At 40.4% G+C, this 16,654-nt stretch overlaps 1 protein-coding gene across 1 annotated transcript in view; it reads right to left on the bottom strand.

The window, feature by feature from the left end:
* Positions 1-16,654, bottom strand: part of PPM1H (protein phosphatase, Mg2+/Mn2+ dependent, 1H) — a 295,323-nt gene that overhangs the window by 193,438 nt on the left and 85,231 nt on the right. Inside the window, exon 2 of the mRNA XM_011925963.1 lies at positions 286-451. Coding sequence (XP_011781353.1) covers positions 286-451 — 166 coding nt within the window. The remainder of the gene's footprint in view (positions 1-285; positions 452-16,654) is intronic.

The raw sequence follows: 16,654 nt of genomic DNA, 5'->3' as shown, positions 1-16,654 counted from the left end.
TATACAAATTATATATATAAATTATTACAACAAGAGCTAGATACATATGGTGCGGGTATTTCATTTACTTTGTGTTAAAAACCTAACCACAAGCTGGTCATACATGTGTCGCCTTCAGCTTGGTATGTGTGATGCTGTGACTACAGGCCCGCTACCCCACTAACTCTGGGGACACTGCTTTCTCACTTCCATTCCAGACTTAGGTGAAGCCCTAATGTCTTCCATTGGGACCAAAGTGTGTGCCATTCCTCTCGCCTGAAAATCAAGAATCAAGAAAGGTCTTACCGAGTTCTCCTTCAGCTGCAGCCCTTCCCCATTGGGAAGGGAGGACCGTCTCTTGGATGAGTTCCTGTTTGGGGTTGAGGTCATAGCCCCTGCCTTCTTCTTCACAGTGAGCACCTCACAGCTAGCTTGGTCTTCATTGTGTGTGCTCTTCCCGGCATTGATAACCCTGGAGAAGAAGCCGGAAAAGCTGGTCAGATGGATAAAGCTGAGGGCACAGTCCCTTGTCAAGGGTCAGCCAAGACAGTCTCTACAACTGGCCCAGAACTACAGCCCTGCATAATGCAGAGAACATTATGGTCTTGGTATTTTATGTTCCCAAATAAATGAACAAATTTTAATGGCATTATGTTAGCACTCATTAAAATATTTACTAAAGAAGTTGTTTTGAGACCTGTTCACCGGCAGGTGTCTGATAGATGTGATCAACTACACTAATCCATTTTAGTCAAAACACATGAGGCAATCACTCTTTCAGGTTAAGGAGCCCAGATGTTTCGGCAATTACAATGAAGACAGATAATCTGGCTCAGGGAATTCTGTTTCACTTCTCCAAGTGATAAACAGCAAAACCACCATCAATCTTATCAAGGCACATGGCAGTAATTTACAGCATGTCGTAAAAATCCAAGAGAACAGAGAACCATATTTCACTACTGCCATACCCATTTCTGTTTTACACAAAGGCAAGCAAAGGAATCAAAGGTTTACTCTTTTAAAACTATTGTTAACTCTTTGTCTTTTTTCATGTAGAATAATACTCATCACACTGGGCAACAGGCACTCTGATTTGGACACCAAGACATAATAATAAGGCACGTTGACACTGCTTTGCTTGAATTACTAAATGTTTTCAGCATAGAAACGCTTCAGGAAAACATGCTGCATCATTCATGCACCTTTTTCTCTATCAGGTGACTATAGACTCAATCCTTGGGTTTCCGCACCGCTGTCTTCTTAAGTAATTAAGCAGCAGCTAAAACAGATTTCCTTAAAGACTTCTCCTTGATCTGCCACTGGCTGCGTTTCCTTTCTAAAGCTTCAACAGTGTCACAGTCCTGACAGAGTGAGTGTGGAGTTTATTGAACTCAGTAGCAAGGAAAGAAAGGTGTTTGTTTTTTCTTTTTAAGGTAAGCTAAATAAGAATTCACTCTATAAGTGTGGTGTGTACATTGCTCTATTAATTGAGTTGCACAGCCTCTTAACAGTTAAAATCATTATTTTCAAGTGGCTTTTTAAAAACCTTTTCATTCTACAATAATTATAGGCTCAGAGTAAATTGCAGAAATATACAGCGTCCCATGTATCTTTTGACAAATTCCCCAAACGGTAACATCTTATATAAGACAGTGCAATATCAAAACTGAGAAAATGACATTGATACAATACTCTCTCCCAGACTCCTGACCTTATTCAAATTTCAACAGTTCTTACATCAAATAGCTTTTAGTACTAAAAACGGTATCAATTTCCATAAGCCAACACACACATGCCACAACCAAATAGGAAATGGAAAGCAAATTGAGATTTGAGTGCCACAAGATCTAAGCGAGCGTGTTTCAAGCATGCTTCTGCCAAACTCTGGAACTCTATGGAGGTGTTTCAGACATTTTAACATTTTCTTTATTTTTAAAATGTATACACATTTTTAAAAAATGCAATAATTTAAAAGTTCATTTCCATCTGTACATGTGATCAAATAAATGCAAGTTGACATTTTCTGGGAGGCTTTAGCATATTAAGCCATCTATCTTTTCAATTGACCATATCATTGATTGGAAGGAGAATTATTTTTTTAATTACTATTTGCAATTACTCATCCAAAAGTTCTAACAAAAAGATCTTATCAGTCATCTATTTCCTCAACTTCAAATTTCTGTATTAATCAAAATTGCTTCACCGGTCCTATCAGGTTTACTATGAATTTCAACTTAATAATATTTTTATAAACAAAAGCCTACGTTTACTCATTTCACATATTACAGTGTTTCCCGAGATTTGTCTTTAAGTAGACTGTTGCTTACAAAGTTTGACAATTGTTGTTCTGGGGCTTGTGTAAGGAGGTGGGCATCCTTGCTGATCTGAGGTCAAATTGGCCTTGGGTGCTTATCATACACTCTCAGGGGCTGAGCAGTGGGGAAAGGGAGGATTCAATGTCTATTTTCTTGCCCCACCTTCACTGTCTCTCCTCTAAGGAAAGACATTTTCATATGGCTTAAGGATAAAATGTAAATATTTAAGGACACAATGAGGCTACCTGTGTGATGGTGATTAATTCTACCTTTACTGCCTGAGCTAAGTAACTTAACCCAAGCTCCACAGCCAGGAAGTGGCACAGATGGTGTTCAGAATGAGCCTATCTTGACCCCTAACCCAACCTCTTCCTATTGTGCCCTGGGGACATCAGTCTATGACAGGCTGAGCTGGACTGTGGGGAGGCATAGAGTAAACAAATCAGGCAAGGTCTGGTCCAGGCCTGAGAGGAAGGGGAATTCTTTCCCAGCATCTCTGGCTATTGGAGGAGTCTAGGAAAAAGGCCCAGGAAAGAGTAAAGTGGCTCAAATCTGCCTGTCCCTAGAGAAGCTAATGCTATCCAGGCTAAGTCACTAGGGGGCCTGCTGCTGAAGCTCATAGTATAGAACATGCATTCATCTGGAACATCCCTTTTACATCTCTCCTCAGAAAACCACACCAGGCAGAGGAAGGAGGTCCGAAATACCACCTGTCTCCTCTCAGTCACTGGTGGTGACTTCCCAAGCAACATGTTTGGGGTGGATTGTTTACTGGGTGATGTTATACCACCGTGGTGTCCCAAATGAGCACCTTCCCTGGGGAAAGCTCAAGTGGAGGTTCAGCTGGGAAAATCTGTTCATGACAACCATCCCTCCATACTGTCGTCCGTATAAGATCCTGGCTGCTATTTCCAGAACTTGGCATCACTCTGACCACTGGCACCTCATCCTGGGCTGTAGAAAGGTATTGTTTCCTTTTGGTTCTGTTTTTTGAACCAAAAAAGCATTGCTGATCTCCAATAGCTACGTGCCAGGCTGACTCATCCACCACTGCCGTTTCCAACAGACAACAAAGCTACTATAATTACATAAATCACGAATTCCTGTCCCCTTAACGTGCTTTGTCTCTCATCTTTCTCTCAGTGGTTACTAAACTCCAAAGTTGACCTAACTTCAGCAAAAGGTCTTAGAAACTTCATTGCATGCATATGAGAAATCAGTGACCTGGAAGACTGTGAATGGCGCAAGGTCACACAGCTAAATGTGAACGCACTTTTGAGTTCTGAGAGCTTTCTGCTTCAGCTCTCGGGTTTTATTTTCCTATTGTGCATCTATTCTTGTTGGTGCTTGGTTCAGAGGTCTGTCCTGCAATGACTCAAACCCAGAGAACTGTGAAAGAACAATTACTTGTGCCCTTACTTTGCCATTTCATGTTGAACGTAGCTTATGAATAGCACTAGTGAAGTATCAGTCTGAAATGTCAATCGAATGGGAAGATGGCAGTCCCAGCTCTGTAAGCCTGTTTTGTCAGAAACCTGATTACCATTCAGATGATAAAATACTAATTTAAATATTAAATTTTAAATATCAATTTAAAGTCACTGTTTCTTTGTTGTTGTTCAAAAAAACAAAAAACAAACAAACAAAACCCCACGACTCTTATTCCCTATTTTATATTATTTCAACTTTCCTACTTCACACAGCTTTAGTAGAAAGGCCTAATTCTTCTCAATCTCATTTGGCTCTAACAAGTTTGACCAGTACCAACTTAAATATTTTATTTTGCACTTCAAAGGTAAATGCTTTGTTTACTAAATGTAAACAAAATCTTTAATTTTATAAAAAGTAATTGAGAAAAACTTTGTTTCGCAAGCTGAGGAGCAGCATGCTGTTAACAGATTCAACAGTTTCCTTAAAGGCAAGCAGGTGGACCGGGGCACCACTCCCTTGCTGTATGCTCCGGCACAAAGTCTGTGCCACCTTGAGGTCAACAGGAAAGATGACTATACTATCTACATTGTTGGCCTAAACAATACTTGCCCATGATACTCATTTTGAAGGCTTTAAAAAAATGCTGGTGGACCATGAATCATCATACCTTCGGTCACATTATTTTCCAGTTTACAAAGAGGGAAAGTATTTTTCTGGAAATTAAACTGGAGGTAATAAGTCATGGTGGTTCTTAACAAAAACTATCTCCCTAGAATACAGCACAAAGCAGGTACCCAACAAATGTTTACTGAATGAGTGAATCTGACAGAAATCAACTCTGCTGCTTCCTAGATGTGGATAACAGTATCTCATATTTGTTGAGAACTATGTATGAGCCAGAGACTGCTGTTAGTATTTTGTAGAAAGTAATTAGCTCATTTCATCCTCTTGTCAACTCTATAAGGTATCTGCCACTGTTACTCCCTTTTTAAACGAAGTCACAGCTAGTGACTGGCAGAGTAGTTTGATCAAGTTACTTAACTTTGGCAAATTTCAGTTCCTTAGCTGTACTTCATGGATTAAATTCTATAACTTACTAAGATTTTGTGTGTGTGTGTGTGTGTGTGTGTGCGCGCGCACGCTGGGGAAAGGGGTTTTAGTCATCACAATGAAAGACATGGTTAATTTTGAAGTTAGGTTTAAATTCAAGTAGGAAAAATGTTATAAGTTGAAAGGGGAAGCAGAGCTACTGTCTCCTCAATATGGAAATTTTATACCCAGTTTATTCAATTCTTAGAAGAACAACAAGACACATCTGCTCTGGGAGAGACACGTGGCAAAGTTAAATTTATTTATGTACTGCTTTAACCTACCAGCCTACCTTCAATTGAACCAAAACCCCTAAAATTTTTCCCTTTGTAAAAATAGGTAAACACAGACCTTTACAAACTTGAAAGTAAAAAATCCTGTATGTGTATCAGATACACCTTGAAATTATAACTTAAATATCAGGCATAAACATGCACTGAGATCGTAACAATAGCAGAATCTACTTAAAAAGAGCAAACAATTCATTCTGTGTTACCATGATACACTTGGAATACTCATTTTTCTTCTATTTGTGAAATACTCTAGTCAATTTATTTTGTAATCATCACCACCTCAATTTCAGCAGAAAAGTCTTGCTTTTACATGTGACTGTTATAAACCTGACTTCAAGAACACTCATTGGATGACATGACACTTAGAAAGCATCCCTATCACTAAACACAGACAAAGTAAGTACCTCAAGTATTCGCATGTAGTGAGTCCTGTCACAAAGGCCACTGGCCCCAGAACCATTTTCAACAGATTTACAGAAGATAGCCGACCAACAAAGGACAGATTAGACATTTTTTGAAGGTTTCCCATGCGGCATGTATGGTGCTAAATACTTCACAGGTGGCAAAGTCATTCAACACCGACCCCCTCTCTCTCCCCACCATGAGTCACTCAGCATAGTGCAGAAGGCAGACACAGGGACCATGGCCGGAGAGACCTAATTCAAACTTGGTCTCTGTTCATTACTAGCTCTAGCTATGTATTCTTGAGCAAGGTACACTTTTCCCCTAAAATAAGAATAGTCACTTCCCATCAGAAAAGAGTTGTGAGAATTAAATGCTCTAGCATGAAAAATATTTGATGAGTGCCTGGTATATAGTAAGCACTCAAAATATGTTATTTAATAATAATACACCAAATGCAAAGCTAGCTGCCTCTTCTGTCAGGACCCAGGGATGTTATCCAGCCATGTCAGTTAGAGGAGAATCTCCTCTTTCCTCCCCCTTTCCATCAGCATCCCTCTGCCTCCCTCAGGAACACATGGCCAGACATCCAGAGCCTACGAGGACAAGGAATGAGACTTCCCAGAACAGGGACCTCCTTTGAGTCCTCTTCTCAAGCTACATGCTCTGTACACAGGCGAGTACCCACATGGTTCTGAATATGCTGCTTCCAGATTCCTGCCCAGGTCTGCCCACGCACATCAGCTCTGGGCCCTCAGGCTCCTGGACTCAGAAGCACAGTCTCAGGACCACAGAAAAAGGCCAAATAGAGAGTCCTGTTTTGTGGTTATTGTCTTGCTTTGCTTTCAAGGAAATATCAAGGCCTTGACAGTTTAGGCTAAAAAGTTTACATTAAGTGTTCATACTGGTTCATACAGTATTGACAAATGTTTAAGGAGAGGTGTCTCATGATGGCCATCAGGTGAAGTGAGATTTATATATAACTAGGAGGTAGACAGTAAAATACAGTGTGTATGTGTGTGTGTTGGGGGGAGGATGAATAACTTATGGAAGACCAAATAAAGCTATCAATTATGAAAATTCTCTTTTCCAGGTTACCTCTTGGGCAACGTCTCACTCATGTGGTCCTCTCAAGTGTTACTGGCCATGCAGATGGGCTGGAAAATAAGGACAACTTAATTCCTAGCTGCAGTAATAACCTCTCATTCTTGGGGTACTGAGAAACCACAGCTCTGACCAGGAACCTAAACATTTGATAACAGCCATCAGCAAATCCAGCTGGATGGCCAGTCAGAACATCCATCAAGAATAACAACTTCTCCCAGAGGGTTTCACCTGGCCCAGGTGGCAGGGGGACAGGAGATCATCTCAGCCTGCTCACAATCTGTGACCAGGGAGGAGGAAGGATGGTATAAAATGAATTTGCTGTGATGTTTGGCTTTCACATTTTTGAAGATGGCTAAGTAACATCTCATGACTTGTATGGTAGCGTGGCCGGGCAGTCTAAGTGCCATCTTGTGGAGGACGCCGCATGTAAAGGCAGAATAAACACAGGCTAGGAAGAGGTCCTTCTGTCTTAGACCTTCTGGCTCCCAGGCTCTGTCTGTGGCTAAGAGCAGTGACCAATGAGGGGCTGCAAACTGGGGTCTCAAGAGCCACATTCAGCCCACAGTCAGATTGGTATTTTAAAATTTTTGTCCACAAAGTGTTCATTAAAACATAAATTAGTTGCCAATATTTTAAAATTGGGATATTTACATTAAAATCTTAATTTTCCAATTTCTTTTGAAAATTAATACATCCAGCTACAGATGTCACATTCTTGAGTGACTATAATCAGCTGGACCTGAGGAGAGGCCGCCCCCTCCACAAGATAGGACATGTCCTTGCCAATTTACCTCAGATCTTACTCTGTCCACTTTTGTCATTGAAGTGACCAGCCTGGCCTCATGGGCATTTGAATCTGTAACCTTGCAATTAGATCTCTGTGACTTTATGAGTAAATAAAAAAAAAATAGATACATAGTATATGTTGATTACAATAATTTAAAAAATATTTATTGTATAATAATAGGGATAAGTCAAGATGGCAAGGAGATGGTCTCTACTCTCAAAAAGCCTATAGTCATTTATGTTAGTTTTAGTCCTTCTGGGTTTCTGACACAAAATACCACTCATGATTGTAATCCCAGCACTTTGGGAGGCCAAGGCAGGAGGATCATTTGAGGCCAGGAGTTCGAGACCAGTCTGGTCAACATGGTGAGATCCTGTTTCTACCAAAAAAAAAAAAAAAAACACCCAATGTGGTGGCATGTGCCTGTAGTCCCAGCTACTTGAGAGGCTGAGGTGAAAGGATTGCTTGAGCCCAGGAGAAATTGGAGGCTGCAGTGAACTATGATTGTACCACTGTACTCTAGTCTGGATGACAGAATGAGACCCTCTCTCTCTATATATATAGAGACACACACACACACACACACACACACACACCATAAACTGGGTGGGTTATAAATTTCTCACAGTTTTGGAGGCTGAGAAATCCAAGTTCAAGATATCAGCAAGTTTTTGTGTCTGGTGAGGACCCCCTTTCTGGTTCATAGATGGTTGTGTTCTCAATGTGATCTCACATGGCAGAAGAGACAAAGCAGTTCTCTGGGGCCTCTTTTCTAAAAGCACTAATCCCATTCATGAGGGCTCCATCCTCATGACATAATCAATTTACAAAGGCCCCACCTCCAAAAACCATCACACTGGGGGTGAGGATTTCAACATATGCATTGAGGATGGGAGATGCAAACATTTAGTCCATTGGCCCTTCTCACAAAAACTACAATTTGCTTGAATTGATGCCATACTCAAGGCCTATGTCTCAAGGGATCTGAGAACACAGAGGAGACAAGTCAACAAAAGAAAAGTCGGGGAAAGTATCACAGATGAAGAGGTATCTGAACTCAGTGTTATGGAATGAAGGAAATCAACACTCAGAGAAAAGGTAAGGAAAGGCTCTCCTAGCAGAGGAACAGCCTGTGAAAACAGAAGGTGTTGTGAAGTTTATAAAGAGGTGTAGGGTGTAACCTAACTAAGTATTGGCTTGGTGAGGGAGCTACATCAGAACTAGACCACAAAATTCTATAGGAGCTTTATTCTGTTCAGCTTATAACCAATGGAAGAAATCTAAGATTGTTTAAACTAGGGACTGATGTGATCACAGTTACTCTAGAAAAATAACACTTGTGGCTTAGTAGAAGATGGGCTCTAGAAGACAAATGACAAAGGAAGAACTCAGGGTCTCTTACAATAGTCCTAGTGACAAAGAGGTTGTGAACCAAACAATGGCTCTCAGGGGACGGGAAGAGAGGAGGCGAATGAACCGAGAAGCCCCATAAAACCTGTTGGACATGGGTTATAGAGAAGAGAGAAAAGAGGATGAATCCCATGTTTCCAAAATGGCAGAATGAGGTGCCACTGATAAATGAAGGGAGGTGAGAAGGTGAAACAAGTCTTGGTGGTGGGGAGTTCTGAGGGGTGAGATAATGCAATTGGTTTTAGGTCAATGAACAGAGAGTTCAAGGTACCAGAAATTTCAAAGTCAGTAGCTGCCAAGTTCAACTTAAACAGTGACTGGCAAACTATCGCCCATGGGCCAAAGCTGGACACTGTTTTTACACAGCCTGCAAGTTAAGAATGATTTTTATATTTTAAGTAGTTGGGAGGAAAAAAAAGAATATTTCATGTCAACATTATGTAAAATTCAAATTTCAGTGTCCATAAAGTTTTGCTGGAACACAGCCACATTCATTCATTTACATATTGTCTCTTGTGGTTTTCATACTATAATGGCAGAGTTATTAGTAGTTGCAACAGGGACTATCTGGCTCACAAAACCTAAATTATTTACTATTTGGGTCTTTACAGAAAATGTGTGCTGACCCTTGAACTTATTAGGTTGAAGTATCTGAAATTGTTTTTGCAGATCAAAAACAGTTGAATGCTGACGATTTCATGTGGTTACACGTAATACGTAAGTGAAGCAAAAGAGAGAGATACAGGGTAGGGGTAGAACTTAACATGCATTTTGGCATTATTAGTAACATTAGCTGTGGATACACTTTGCTCTACCATTTGGAGGCCATCAGTAACTTCTCTCCCCCTCACCAATATGATTAAATGAGAATGAAAAAACAAGCATAAAGATCAAAAGATAAAATGTTGCCTCATAGATTTCCCCACACAAATATCAGCGTTTTCTTCTTCACAGTGGTTGTTTAGAAATGAACATTTAACATAGTAAAAATGAAAATCAGAAAGTCATCTTTGTGTATTTCCTTTCAGTAATCCTCTGGGTCCCCTTGGCAAAACCATTAATACCACCAATGTCCAACTTCCTTATTTGAATAAGGAAGTCTGTGCTCTGTCAGATGCTGGAACAATTCCCGTACAAGGCCCCAGTGCTGCTCTGTTGGAGCCAAGTGAAATCAAAATAAAGGCCAATCCAAATAAGATTGAAGTGTTGAAGTTTTGCGTAACATAAAGCAGAAAAACGCTTTTTGCAGGTTTAGAACAATATCATTTGTATATAGCTATTTGCATCTGTTGGTGATTCAGGGAAAAAAAGCAAAGTACCGCTTTTCTAAAGATCAGATTTTGTTTTATTTACCAGCTATATCAGTACTATCAGCAATGTGAGAATTTTTTTTAAACAAAAAATTTTTTTGAAGTCTGTTTCAAATGTGTAATTTAAACAAAAAAAAATTTTTTTTTGAAAGTCAGTTTCAAATGCGTGATTTAAAAACCCAAACTTTAAAAAGCCTGAAACTAATAAAATATGAAACCAAAAGACAGAAGTATTCTAATCTCAACAACTTCAGATAAAACATATACATTTTTAATTGACAGATCCTCAAAAATCCCAGACACCACCTAGACTTTCTCCTTATTGCTGGATAAAGAAAGTACTGGACTATATAGGCCTCTGGTATTTTCCTTTTAAACCTTAAAGTAATACAAGAGAAATAAAGTTATACAGAAGGGGACTGTTATGTAGTAAGGAAGGTTTTAAGCCCTAACTTGGAAGTTATCTTTAGAAAGGTGCTATCCACCTTCACATAAGAGGCCACTCCACCTAAACATACAGTAGAGCAGGAAACATGAGAGGGACAGGTAGACAGGCTTTTCTCTGCTAGAAATTCGAGACGCAGTCTCGTATAGCTTTTAAGAGCAGAGAGACTCTGGAACCAGACTCCCTAGTTCTGAATCCTGGATCTGCAAGTAGGTAGCTGCACGACTTTTGGCAAGTTATTTCCCTGTGCCTCAGTTTCTCATAAGATGGGGATAATGAACAGTATTTTTCTCATATGGTAGCTGTCTGTTGTAAAAAAAGAAATGCTAAAAGTGTTTCATAGGCTGGGCACGGTGGCTCACGCTTGTAATTTCAGCACTTTGGGAGACTGAGGTAGGTGGATCGCTTGAGGTCAGGAGTTTGAGACTAGTCTGACCAACATGGCGAAACCTTGTTTCTACTAAAAATACTAAAATTAACCAGGCATGGCAGTGCGTGCCTGTAGTCCCAGCTACTTGGGAGGCTGAGGCACGAGAATTGCTTGAACCTGGGAGGTGGAGGTTGCAGTGAGATGGTGCCACTGTACTCCAGCCTGGGCAACAGAGCGAGAATCTGTCTCAAAAAAAAAACCAAAAAACAAACAAAAAAAAACCCCACAAGTGTTTTATACTTAACAACTTAATGCTTTTAACTGTAAACATGAGAAAGGTGTTGTTTTTATCCTTGTTTTATTGGCCCCATCAATGTCATATGCATAGTGATTTATGTAGGTAAAGGTCCTAGGCGAGACATTCTGATATTCTCTTATAGCAACTGAGGTTTTACATTATGTGCTGTGCTCACACATACGATAATCTGGCAAATAATTGCACAACAGACTATAAATAAAACACAGGTAACACAAGAAGGAATTGTGACATGTCACACGGTTTCAGCACTTCAATATATTTTTTTCAAGGCAAGCTTAGTATTACTGCAAATGTACATTAAAAGTGATAATTAATTTTCCCCTTGCTACTTCAGTCTTTACATTTTTTTTTGAAGTACTTTAAGTGAAAACAATCTGCTTTGAAAAATCTCTACCCTTGTGTTAATTAACCTGCAGAGAACGTTTGTTTCCAGATTAAAGACTGAACAATACATCAAGTAGCCCTTTGAAAACCAGTTGTTATCTGATCAAATATTTTTACCTTTGTCCCCAGACCCAGGGCAAAGCTCAGTCAACAATCCAAGTCTCCCTAATTTACAAGGGAAAGAACATGCTAATTTAGCCCTTGAGATCTCAGAATAACCAATCTGAGTTTCATTTTAGGCAAACTGATTTCTCTACCCTAAGAAAGCTAGAAAGTACAATAGGACTTTGCTATGGCCTTTGTCAACCTTAAATAATGAGATTCAGAAATTATGATTAAGCATCTAGTTTATTCCAGTGCAAGGCAAAGCTTAAGGATAGCCACCTGGGCAGCATACACTCCAAATGGATGGGGTTGGTGTTCCAAAGTGGGGAAGCTAAGGTTTCACTTATATAGGCAGAAACAGTTTTAGCAGGGTTCAGCACTTTCTGTACAAAGCCCGTATGTAACATTACAGTGATTTGCTTAGTATGGATTGCTACATTCCAAGGAAGATTGCTTTAGCATTCCTGAGAAGGAATAATGTTCTGAGGGGCAAGGGGGGTGTCTTATCTCTGATGCTGCTTCTTCATTGCTCATCATTTACAGGAAAAAGCAGACATTGCAACTGCATGCTACATGACTCAGGCTACATAGCCACATTCCTCTCAAGGCTCAGGATAACTTAAAGGTCCAACAGCTTTAAGTTTGGATTATTTAATTTCACATTTGAAGGAGACAAATGTGCTGAATGTAAGCTATTTTAAATTAGATGCTTAATATCATCCTTAAATAAAAAGGACAAGGTGGACTACCAATATATTTCAATTAGTCAAGGGTAGATGTGTTCCAAAATGTGTGTTTATTTCAGTTGTGTTCTTCCTATCTCAAATCACACAGCAGGAAGTAGGCACTTAATAAATGTTACTTGAATGAATAAACAAATGAACTCATTTTGCCATAACACCCCATGGGAGAGAGACTAGAATAATGAAGGTGTTTTAAGCCTGCCTACATATTTCTTCAAGCTTACAATATTTGGAGTTTCTCCTCATTTGATTTTTGCATTCAATAGAAAAAAATTAATTATAAGCACCTCTACTAGGAAATGAGCTTGGGAGTAGGATATGTTCAAGTGACCCCTAAACATTCTCCAGCAAAGAAGTGGCTGATAGATGTCAGAGCCTAGGGTACCTCTTCCTCCAAATTCCACTTCTGGCTTCTGCCTTACAAGTTCTCACCCTATTAACAGTTACAGCCGACCAAGAAGGCCCTGGATGGCCAGGATGGCTCTTTTTCAACATCAAAAGACTATTGCAAAGGAGGGGAAATTCCAAAGGTCTAAGCAGGACTTGGAAGTAGCAGACAGGCAATTCTCACACTATCAGTTTGAAGCTACCCAGCCACGCAATGAGTTACCTCAAAAAGTAGGAATTCCCTTCACTAGAAATGTCCAAAAGCTGGCTTATGACCTCCCAGGGATACTCTGAGGGTCTCTGCATGGAATGAGAAGTTCCTAAGGCTTCTTTTCCAACTGTTGAGTCTATACCTCCTCTTCTTGCCTCCATCTGTAGTTAATATAAAATCTATACTTCTTTCAGAGCTAAAATTAATTTACATGGAACATAGCTTTAGAAAAGCGGAGTGGTACTTCCTGCTGAGGTAATTCTCTGACACCTGGTAAACCACATTTGAGGTATGGCAAGTCTCCGTAAAAATGGAAATTTCATTGACTTGGCTTCCTATCCCCAACTAGACCTTTAATACGGGGTGTACAAGGGAACCTCAAGTGCTGCTGTTCCTTGGGGCTGCAAATGAGGCTTGCTGTTCTTCCTCCCCAGGCAACTTTCCCTGGGAGATCCTCTCTATTCCCAAGGCTTCATTTAAGATCCAAACACTAAGCACTGCCGAAATCATATCTACAGTACAGATCTCTGGGGTGCCTGGCCTGGGTTTCCAAATACCTTTAGAATATCTGCATTTGCATGTTGCACACATGCAAGCTGCCTAACCCTATACTTATTTCTCCTTCCTTCTGCCATCTCCTTCCTGTCTCAAATACGATGCTCCTTGTGGTGTTCTATGTCTTAGTGGACCAAGAATTCCAAGGAGCATCCTTGTCCTCCCAGCTTACTACTCTCCCTACATCTAGCTTCTCAGCTTGTGGGGCTAAGTCATAACTAGGACTTACATCCCCAATTCCCTGCCTTGTTCAGGCCCTCATCACATCCAGCAGGCACCAATATTTAAACCTCGTAACCTGTCGTCTCTTCTTAGTAAATCCTGCACAGCATGGCCGGACTGACCTTTCTCAACCGTGAACGTGGCCGTGTCTCTCCCACACTCAAACATCTCCAAATGGGCTCTGAAGATTTCAGGATAAAATTTAAACTTTTGGGCCAGGCACGGTGGCTTGTGCCTGTAATCCCAGCACTTTGGGAGGCCAAGGCAGGCAGATCATCTGAGGTCAGGAGTTCGAGACCAGTCTGACCAACATGGCAAAACCCTGTCTCTACTAAACAAAAATTAACTGGGCATGGTGGCAGGCACCTGTAGTCCCAGCTACTAAGGAGGCTGAGACAGGAGAATCTCTTGAACCCAGGAGGCGGAGGTTGCAGTGAGCCAAGATTGTTCCACTGCACTCCAGCCTGGGCGACAGAGCAAGATTCTGCCTCAAAAAAAAGTTTTCTTTAACTTTTTAGTTTACCACATTAGTGTCTTCCTGATGGGCCCCCTGCATATCCTCAGCTTCCCCCATCTGGTCTCCTCACATCCCCTCATCCTTAGCCATAACAAACAGCTTGTGGTTTACAAAAAGCACCCAGTTGCTACATACCACGATTCCTTCTCACATGCCTTTTCCACCCTCTGCAATGACCTAACCTCCTCTTGTCTGACAAACATCCCTTGTCCTTCAGCATTCAGTTTGTTAAGGCTGTTTTGCATGCACTTTATTGTCTTTTTTTTTTTGAGACGGAGTCTCACTCTGTCACCAGGCTGGAGTACAGTGGCGCGATCCTGGCTCACTGCAAGCTCCGCCTCCCAGGTTCACGCCATTCTCCTGCCTCAGCCTCCCGGGTAGCTGGGACTACAGGCACCCGCCACCACACCTGGCTGATTTTTTTGTATTTTTAGTAGAGATGGGGTTTCACTGTGTTAGCCAGGATAGTCTCGATCTCCTGACCTCGTGATCCGCCCACCTTGGCCTCCTGAAGTGCTGGAATTACAGGCGTGAGCCACCGCACTGGGCCTATTGTTCTTAAAGACTGCAGTGTAACCAGTAAGTAGCACAGTGCTGTTAGTATGGAAATCACCAGAAACTTGGATTGGTATACTAGCTCTGCCGCCAGCTAGTTATGTGTCTTGGGGAGGTTAATGGGCTACTGTGTGGACTAAGAGAATGCATAAATGTAAAGTGCGTACACCTGGCAGAGACATGCTTTTATCTGCCCAGACTCCCTTTCTCCTAGACATCATCTTCCCTTTCCACCCTCCTCCGTCCCATTCATATGGTTTTTCCATGGCCAGAGTTGACTGGTCTAGGGATGGCCACCTGATCTCTGAGTTGAGCCAATTAGGGCCCTTCTATGGAAAATAAAAGAAAGAAAAAGGCAGCAGAAGGCAAGAGGGGGAAGAGAGGGAGAGACAAAGAGGAGAAGAGTACATATTTGTGAGAAGAGTACATATTGGAAATAGAATCTCAACAGAGTCCCTAGTTCTAGGTGTTCCCAAGACCCATTTGTCTTTGGAATATCTGGGTAACCCCAATATCCTCTAGCAAATTCTCCTTGAATGGCTGTCAATTGCAAGCTAGAGTCTAACAACACCCAACTCGCAATACACCCTTACTATACTATTATTATTAAACTGTAAGTGCCTTGAAGGTAGGGGTAGAATCTTATTCAATTTTGTATCCTCAGAGATTAGCATAGTGCCTGATATACTGCAGGCAGTCAAATACCTACTAGATGAAAGGTTTGTTGACTTCAGGGGAGAAATTGTAATTCGGGGTTAAAATTTATATCACAAGCTCAAGGATCTTTACCTAATATCCTGTTCTAAGAGGTAAAAGACAACGAGAAGTAGCAAATTTTTGCTAGTTATGAACAGAGCAAGCCAGTGAAGTAAACATCTGACAGCCACTGGTCAGGCATATTTAATCCTCTGAATATCTTTGATTTATTATCAATTGAGTAAATCAAGGTTTATTTTAAGGATTCAAAAAAAAAAACTGTTAAACTTACATAGATAACTATTACTGAAGCTTACCAACAGTAGACAGTGAGCTGTTCAGAAATCTAGCAACTGAAAAAAAACAAATCATCATTCCCATGGCCTGGGATATGGAAGGACTCAGAAATTGTTGGAAATTCCACAGACTCAAAATGAGGTAACTGTTTACCTTCCTTACTGCATTTTAATCTAGAGATTAAAATAGATCTCATTGTTCCAGAATCCTGCCTATGGTAAGAAATGGGTTCTCAATGGCTGAGAATAAATTTTAATAGCGGAACCAGAAGCATAACAGGAAATCAGGAGGAAGAATTTTTCTTCATAAAAAGGACCATGAGGTTAATTTTCATTTCATTACATTTCAAACTGTATATTTTTGTATGCTGGTTGCAACATATCCTTTCTGTATTGACATGAAGCATAAATTAATCAGTAAATACATAAAATTCTTACATCCTACATTTTCAAAATAGTTCCTAACTCATTAATTTATTCCTAAAATAACTAAGGTGCAAAGATTCAAGAATAAGATGACTGATAAATTTGATATGTGAATTAACCAAATCCAACACCAAATCATGGTTAGATTCAGGCTTACCAGAAAATTTTATGAAACCACAACCTAATAAAACACAACACTAAATGACTACAAATGCAATCTAGGACACTTTCCATGGCAAGCTATATTTAGAATTCCAAGCTCTGTTGTGTAGAATGGTTCTCAGATTTTCATGTGCCTAT

This window comes from Colobus angolensis, unplaced genomic scaffold (genome assembly GCF_000951035.1).
Source record: "Colobus angolensis palliatus isolate OR3802 unplaced genomic scaffold, Cang.pa_1.0 Scaffold67, whole genome shotgun sequence".
Classification (NCBI taxonomy): Eukaryota; Metazoa; Chordata; class Mammalia; order Primates; family Cercopithecidae; genus Colobus; species Colobus angolensis.
Note: the sequence above shows the minus strand (reverse complement) of the source record. Positions and strands in the feature narration are given on the sequence as shown.